The sequence below is a fragment of the Artibeus jamaicensis genome, unplaced genomic scaffold (genome assembly GCF_021234435.1).
Source record: "Artibeus jamaicensis isolate MK-2021 breed Jamaican fruit bat unplaced genomic scaffold, CSHL_Jam_final contig_685, whole genome shotgun sequence".
NCBI lineage: Eukaryota > Metazoa > Chordata > Mammalia > Chiroptera > Phyllostomidae > Artibeus > Artibeus jamaicensis.
The window spans coordinates 20,050,627-20,059,299 of record NW_026521924.1 but is presented as its reverse complement, the minus strand read 5'-3'; the positions used below and the strand labels follow the sequence as shown (position 1 = coordinate 20,059,299).

The window sequence follows — 8,673 nt, the reverse complement described above, 5'->3', positions numbered from 1 at the left end:
CCTGACGGCATGCTCTCTCTGACTTAGCAATCCTGCTCGGGAATTTAAACTCACACATGTGTGAAATGACATTCTCTGCAAGGATGTTCACTGCAACATCATAATAGCCAAAGACTGGAGACTACCTGAATGTCCATCACCGCCATTAACTAGATTATGGCGCAGCTCTGCCACCGAGCCCGGCTCTTGGGGGGGGGCGCGGGGGGGGTGTCTGGGTTGGGGAGGTGTAGCGTGAAGAGAGCAGGGCGCAGAGCAGAGAACAGGATACACCACCCCCTGTGTTAAATGTATAGTGTATCCCGTTGGTAAGACGTAGGGCCATCTCCAAAAAGAGGGGGCAGCTAACGGCAGGGGCTGTTTCTGGGGAGGGCACTGGGTTGCCAGGGGACACGGCTGGCAGGGAGAGCGCCCCACCGCACACCCTTGTGCACTCTTGGAAGCGGATGCCAAGGGCATGTGCTACCTAAGCAAGAGAAGGGTGACCAGGGGAACGTTTGCCACTCCTGGGCACGGGTGGCAAAGGCCCGCTGCTGCGGCACCGACTGTTTTCCCCGTGCGCCAGGGAGCAAGACGGGTCCAAGGAGGTGGCTCCGCTGTCACCTCAGCTGCTGGGCAAGCTAATCTAATCAGGGAGTGTTTGCCTGTGGGAAAGTGAGTCCCGCCTCCCTGTTGGCACTGAATTGATGCTCTGGGTAATGGCAGAAGGTGCCACCTGGGCACTGGTGCCACGGTGGAGGTGACGAAAGGGTGCCTTCAAGCTCCTCTGACAACATGTTTCCCCCACATGAAGAAGGATGCAGCCTGCATGCAAATCTCTCTAAATTAGACATGCCCATCTTGCCGCTGCGGAGTTCAGCCGAGCCAACCACCACAAACGCCGCTGCAAGCTGCGAAGGAGGAGGAAAATGGAATCCTCATTTCCCTCGTGCAGAATTCTGGCTAGTACTGCTGAGGCTCTCTTTCCCCTGTGTTTGGATAGGATACTGCCCTGCTGGCATGCAATGCCCTCAGCCGTGGACACGAGGATGGACGAGAAGGGGCTCTGTATGAAGCAGAGAGCTTGGGAACCTGAGAGTGGCAGATGCAGAAGTCAGGTTCGGAACCACAAGGGGACGGCCATCCTACTGGAAGCCCGAGAAGCCCTCCCTGAGGTGTGTGTCTCAGTAGGCTGCAAGGGGGGGCTACATCCCAGGAGCCCACATCTTCTGATTCTTAATAAAAGCATCTCTTTACCCGGTGGGGTGGGTTGTTAAAGTTAGAAGGCAGAGTTAGGAATTTCTCCTCTTCCTGTCTTCTTGGCTCCCAGACCCCTGGGACAGTAAGGCCTTCTGAACCTAAGGGATTACACCTCAGGTTCCCCCCAGTCTCCCGTCATAAAGCAATGGAAAGCGGACCACTTCCTAATCTGTAAAGTGAAGGTGTGAGTTCAAACTTGTGTTTAGCACAGGGCCTTGTGGGTCAAACAAAATCTTGAGAGGTACCCCGCTATACAAAGCAGAGCAAAACAGGGTGCCCGCGGTGAGTGTGTCCTGGAGCCCTGCCCACTCTCTCCCCCAGGCTGGCTTCTGGTGCACTGGGGGGGGGGGGGGGGGGGGAGCCTGGGGCTGCAGCAGTGCCCTACCGGGAACTGCTGGGCTGAACCCTGGACCAATGATGAGATGACACCAGTTGCCTCCAGGGACAGGGAGGCCTAGGGGGTGGGACACCTAAGGGGAGACTCCTTGCTGTATACCTTCTCATTAAATTTTGAACTTCTGTACCAGGCAGAAGTATTACCTGGTTAAAAACAAATAACATTAAAAATGAAAATAAAACTCAAGGACTGATGATCTCTGAAGTAGCAACCCTAGTTCAAAAGGCCTGATTCCACACACTCCACCCAGACGTGCTTTATTCCGCGTTAAACCGTCCACCCACAGCCAGCGTGGCGCGGTGGAGGGCAGGGTCCGGACCGCAGAGGCAGACGGACCTTGCTTCGCACGCAGGCTCTTCCGCGGATTGGCTACGGGACCCCGCACAAGTCCCTCGCCCTCCGAGACCTCAGTCTCCGTAAATTGGAGATAATAGCGCTGGCAGGGCTGTCGTGCAGGTTAGAAGGAATGGATGGAAAGTGAGTCGCATATGGCAGCTGTTCAATACACAGTAGCTATTACAGTTACAGGAAAGTGAAATAAAAAACAAGAACTAAATCGGAACTGCGACCGCACGGCAATTCGGGTTCTGTAATGGGCTCTGTAACGCACTCCCACCACGTTCCCGCTGGAAGGCTTGCCTCGTGGTGGTGGCAGCCACAGCGCACCGTCCACCTTCCCAGCAGGCTCTGCACGGCTCCAGGAGGGCAGGGTCTGCCCGAGTCACCCCGTGCTGGGCACGCAGCTGTCATCTTATTCGGAGCCCCTCGGGGGTCCATGAGAAGCGGGAGCTGCGGGTATCGGCCGCGGGCACAGCGCAGGGTGTGTGGCGCCCCCTGTGGCCTATTTGCTGACCCTGGGCCGAATGTTTCGCTGTAATGGAAGGCAGCTTTTCTGGACCAGTGGTTCTCCTGCCTCCTCACTCCTGACGACTCTGCTCTTGATGAATTAAATGCGCTAAAGGACCATGGTCTTCTGTGAAGGAGGAGACCACTTCCTCAAAACCTGTGTAAAACAGGATAAATTGCAATTCTTCTGAAGCCACAGATGTGAATGGGAAGACAACTCACCATTTATAATGCACCTACTGTGTGCTCATCAGTGCTCTCTGCATGCTTAAAATGAGTCCTCACACCTTCTTAAGCACCAAGTGGCTACTATTACCCCCACTCTGCAGACAAAAGACGTGAAATTCGGGAAGGTGGTGTCTTATCCAGATTGCCAGGGCTGGTAAATGGCACCACTGGGATCTGAGCCCCAGGCCTGGCTACTTCCAAGTGTGGCTCTTATCCTGTCACTGGGAGCCACCTGGGGGCTTCACACAATACCAGCGCCTGGGCCGCCTGAGATCTTGACTTCATTCTTGTGGGGCCGGGCCCAACAGTGAGGAATGCCCCCCATGCCGGCCCCCCCGCAATGCAGATGGGGGTCAGCGGGGTCCAGTGGCTGGCCTCACACGCTGTGGAAGCCTGCCCAGGGTGCGTCCATGTGAGCCTCGGCCTCCTGTGAGACACTGACTCTGTCAGGGCAAAAGCCCCCGGGGGGGGGGTCACTGGCACACCCTTCCCAGCTGCAGCCGCACCACAGGCAGTGCCACCAGAGGAGCTGCAGCGGCCACTCCGAGCCTCCATTCCCTCCCTGGCAGAGCAAGGTGAGCCACCTACCGCCCTGAGTGGTGTCCCTGACCGGTGCTGTGTGAGGACCTTAGAGGGCTCTGCTACGAAGAATGCCAGCCAGGGACTGAGAAAACTAGTTTTTATTTGTCTGAAAGTCAGGCGGAGCAGTGTGGGGACCGGGAGGAGGCCCGGAGCGTGTCCACGTGCCACAGGGCCAGGGCCGCTCTAGAAGTTGTCCAGCAGGCCCAGGATGCGCTTCTGCTCGCTCTCCCGGAACTCGGGGCTCCGGCCGTCCCCGATGTTCTCTGCGTACTCTGGGGAGACAAATGCTGGGTTAGGTGTGAACTGCGGCAGGGGTCCATCGTCGAGGGGTCAACTTCACACTCTTCCCTGAATTCCCGCTCCCACGGAGGCGCGTTGCTGTTCTAATGTCTCCTACAGCCCCCAACACAGCGGCTGCGCCAAACTCCTTGATCTTGCCTTTGAGGCCCTCAGTGAAAAGGGCCAACTCACCTTCCCCTGCTCACATTCTTCTCCAGGCCACACCTTTACTCGCTCATTGCTCGTTTAACACACATGTGGTGTGGGCATCCACTGTGGGCGGCGCTGTTCCCGACCAGTGGTCCGCAGAGCACGCCCTGACTAGCAGCCTCAGCATCACGCAGGAACTCATTGGACGGGAGACCTGGGGCCCCGCAGTCTGTCTGAACAAGGCCTCTCGGTGATGCTGATGTTGCTCAAGTCTGAGAACCACTGTCTGAGGCCATGGGGGCAAAGTCATGATTGGAGATGAAAAGCTCCATTCTGGCAGAGCCCACGTTTTAGTGGGGGAGACACACCAACAAATAAATAAAACATCGAGGGTGGTGGTCAGAAGACTCACACGAACAGGAAAGCTGATGAAAGAGCTGTAAGGGCGAGTAGCAGAGGGACACCCGGTGCGAGGGAGCTTGCTCGGTCCGGAGCTCAGAGCCCGGGGAGGGGCCTGGGCACAGATCCTGTGGGGACTGGCCGCCGTACCGCGTCTCCATCACAGGCCGGACTTCCGGTTCGTCCTCACCTGTGCGCACTCCCACTGGACTGGAGCTTCACTAACTAGGGGCACTGCCTTACTTTCCGCCACATCCCCCATTCCCAGCAGGGCCTGGCTGAGAGCCCACCGTCAGTCTGGTGTGGCGAGTAACCAGGTAGTCGGGCAGGATGACTGCCCGCTGCGTTGGACTGAGACTCCAGTCAGAGACAGAGCAATGGAGACCGCCCTTGTAAGAGGCTTTTACATAATAAAACATCTCCAGATCCCAATCTGACAAAGCCCAGGGAGGGAGGAGAAGGTGTCCAACCCTTCCCCCTCCCTCCTCACTGGGGAAATAATCTTGCTCCTGCCACTTTTTCATTTCTCCTCTTTCCTCTTTATTACTTTGGACATGTGCCGGAAAACGGGGTTTGGGATGCAGACCCGTGCCAGCTGTGTCTCCCCCCGGAAATCACTCTTTTCGGTTAGGCCCATCCATCACCTCCAATAGCAAGTGGCTGTGATGCTGTCTGCTAGGGCCCCTGCAGGAGAGGACTGGGCGATGGGAGAACAGGAACGGCCACGGGAAGGCTGTGGGGCTGCAGGTGAGTGGTGTCTCTTACTCACTTGTGAATGACCCGGCTGCTGCCCCGGGAGAAAGAGAAATGACCATTACAGAATTTAATACCCCCAGGGGCATGATCTGGAAGCTAGAGGCTTAATGGATTGAACTAACACTTTGCTCTCCTAATGTACTCGAAGACCCTGGAGGGAAGGAAGCAGAGGAATAGTCTGATCCTTTGGGGCAGCGATTTCCCAAGTACAGCCAGCTTCCCTGGAGGGACCTAATCTCTCTCTAGGTACATACACAGTAGAGGAAACCAGAGTCTGCATAAACCTCCTTGTTGGATCACCTCTGCCAAGGCCTTAGGAACAAACACCTGCCCCACCTGTCCACAGGCCCCCCTCCCCAGGGCCGGCCCCCCTGCCGCTCCCTCTGGCTGCAGCGGGGGAGGAAACAAAGCCAGAGGGCCTGCTCTCTGGAAATGAGCCCTGAAGGGAGCCAGCGCAGCGTGCGGGGGGGGGGGTGCCTCACACTTACAGACATCGTCTCATTTTATCTTCACAGCAGTCCTACAAGGCAAAGAAAGCCATCTGTTTACAGGTGAGGAAACAGATTTGCTAGAGAGCCAGAGCGACTTGCCCACACGTGGAAGGGCAGAGGAGCCGAAACTTGAAGCCCGGAATGTGTGAGTGGTGAAGGGGACCATGAAAGGCGTTGGGGGGAGCCGGTCTCCCAGGCGGTACCGGCTCACCGCAGTGACACCCCGCCCTGCGCGTTCCCCAGGCCGTGGGGACGATCCAGCACTGCGAGCACTCACAGCGCCCAGCAGAGCACCGCGTTTTCCCGCAAAGCTAAGACTCCAGAGGGAAGGTCCTGTACACAGGGACCTCTGGGGGCACATAGGTGAAGCAGGTCACTGGGGCCACAGTCTGTCATACCAGGTCACCGCACGTCAGAGCTGGCAGGGCCCCGCCGTGAGCCGGGCCCAGACGCAGCGTGACAAGCCCCGAGGGCTCCTCCACTGCCCCGGCAGCTGGCATCGACTGAGGGGCGCCTCGCCTGCCCCTCGCCCCCAACCCTCACCCCTCCCCGTTCTCCGTTTCTGGAGCAGAATCCCATTTGGAGCAAATCTTGGTGGTACCAGCTACCTCTCGTTATTATGGCTGCTGCAGCAGTTGATAAATATTGAACGGATTCCTCCCAGAGGTCTTAGGAAAGACTTCTCTTTGCTGCGTGTATATGTGTGTGTAAGAGAGGAAGAGAGGATGCAGGAGAGAGATGCGAGAAGGGAGAACCACGGGGCGGGGCGGGAGTGAGAGGAGGGGGGGAGAGAGGAGGAGGATGAGCTGGGCGCACATCCACTCCCTCCTCTGCTTCCCCATCATTTTCAAATAATAAAGGCTTTGTGGGAGCTGAAAGGAGGAAGCAGTGCTGAACGCATAAATATTAAAGCAAACTTCGGACAGCAGCTTTACTATTCAGACACGGAATACAAGCTGTTCTGTTTATGTTAAAGGGAGAGGGAGGGGCACTGGGGCTGGCGAAGACCTGTGTTCCCCGGGCAGGGACCGGACCCGGGCTCACCAGCCTGGTTCAGATCACTGACCCCGAAACCCAAATGCTCTCACCCTTTAAAGGATGCAGGAGGAAGAGGGAGGGGAGAGATGAGGAATCCCAACATTTTCGTACAAAAACACTTGAAGACACAGAAACAATCACAAATAGAAACTGAGAAAGGAAAGCCCTCGAGTCTAACGGAGACTCCTGCACAAAATGATGAATGCGGAGGGTCTGATGTCACCGCCCTCGGGGGCAATGTGGGGCGACGGAACAGAAGTTCATGGGCGATGGTGCTAAAATGAAACCCACTGACAGAGAAAGGAAACTACCCTCTGCTCACGAGGTGAGCAGAGTCCTGTTCTCTGAGTCCTGAGGACATTTCAGCTGGTTGGAGAAGCACCCCCTCCCCTCCGACCCCGAACCAGGCCGGCAGGGAGTCTGGGCCGGGTGCAGGGCCTGCCTGCGTCTGAGTCCTGGCTGCTGCCAGCCCCAGGCCGCAGGATTAGGCCCAGGAGGGGAAGGGTCGGCCTCCACTTACTGAGCACACACTGCTCCTGGCCCCCGAATGCATGTCCTCCTTGGCCTTCCTGAGGGGCACCTCCCCTTTAGGTCTGGCTCTCACAGAGGAGGAAGCCCAGGCTCAGACGTGCCACCCAGCTCACCCAAAGTTACAGAGAGCCGGGGCTCACGCTGCCCTGGGCTGCCCCGTTCTGCTCACTGTGGGGTTAGCCCGAGACTAAGCAGTCCAGGAAGCTGGCATTACCAGGCAGGCACCATGTGTGGCCATCGGGCAGTGCTTTCCACACTGTACCCCCATCCCCACAGCACCCTTCTGAGGTGAGAATCCCATCTTAGAGGTGAAGGGCCCGCGGCTCAGAGAGGGGAAGCAGCTGCCCAAGGTGAACCCACAGGCCTTCCTCAGGTCCCGGCGGCCACCGCAGCCACGACCTGGTACAAATCACGTGCACGCCAACACGTGTCGAAAGATAAACACTGTCAGCGTCTGCAGCCCTGAAACCACAGAGGAAAAGCGCAGGCTGCCAAAAGCCCCAAACCAATATGGAAATACATGTTTATGAGCTTCTCAGAGATTTCAAGCCATAAAGAACACAAGCAAGTCAAAGGGCCAGGAGCCAGTTTCTGGAAGCGTGTGGAAGTCTGGCTCGGTCTTCCCACCACTGGCGAAGGAGCCCGGAGCCAGCCATCCTCCACGCTTTCCTCTGCAAATAGCTTGGCACCCACGTCACCTCCCCACAGCTTTCCCCAGTGACCAAAAGCACTTGAAAGACTTGGCAGCCTCCATGGTAACTCTTGGCACAAGAATTTATACTGAAAAGTATTCCCAGGTCACAGCTCCTACTCCATGTCCACGGAGATGACCACTCAATCTGCGTCTGCCGGTGGGGTCCTTCACTTGCTTTAAGACGCCACCCCCTCACTTAGTCGCCAACTTCACAGAGACAGAATGTACAGGGTGGCTGCAGGGGCTGGGGGCGGGCGGGGAGCAGGGGAGTGAGTGAGTGTGGGCAGAGCTGCAGGTCTGTGAGATGAGGGTGTTATGTGCACAGACGGTGGTGGTGGTGATGGCTGCAACGGTTCAAACGGTGAATCCTAATGGAGACGAATTTCACAATTAAAAAAGAAAAAGCAAGCGCCTCCTCTGGGCAGCACTCAAAGCTCCCTTTAGTCTCCTGCAGAACTGACTGTGCCCTCCTGGTTCCCACTGCAGTCTGAGCGCGGACTTGTCATCCTGCTTCGTGCTGTGGTTAGTTATTTCTCCCGAGAAGGGGCTGTATTCCCCGGGGACGGGGCCTCCTATGTGTCTCGTTCATGTGTTAGGTGCCCACCAAGCTCCCCGCGATGCTAAGTGGGTGCTCTGTAAAGGCAAACGCCCTGACTGTCCTTTCTTTAGAGGCTGTAGGAGTGCAGCAGCCGACTGACACAGTCCGAGCACCCTTCCTGCCAGGTGGACCCAGGCTGTGTATGGATTTGAGTCTGGACCCACTTTCCAACACTGAGTGACTTGGGTAATGGCCCTGCCTCCCCTTAGCTTCTGACTCTTGGTTTCCCTACCTGCAAAATGGAAGTTGTAATCCCGCTTTTTGGGGCTATTGTGAGAACCAGAGAATATACATTAAAAGCCTGGCACAGAGGGTATGCTCAGGAGTGGCCACTCTACCTATTGTGGTTCTACATTTCTGGAACACACAAAAAAGCCTGAAGCACCACCCCAGCATGCACTCCGGCATGCACCCCCAGTGAGCATTAGCTGAGTCCCTTCTCTGCGCC

At 56.8% G+C, this 8,673-nt stretch overlaps 1 protein-coding gene across 1 annotated transcript in view; it reads right to left on the bottom strand.

Moving 5' to 3' along the window:
* Positions 1 to 3,372: 3,372 nt before the first annotated feature.
* The window catches only part of CTNNBL1 (catenin beta like 1), a 150,775-nt gene continuing 145,474 nt past the window's right edge, over positions 3,373 to 8,673 (bottom strand). The window contains exon 16 of the mRNA XM_053671149.1: positions 3,373 to 3,561. Within this exon, the coding sequence (XP_053527124.1) occupies positions 3,473 to 3,561 (89 nt within the window). The 3' untranslated portion in view covers positions 3,373 to 3,472. The remainder of the gene's footprint in view (positions 3,562 to 8,673) is intronic.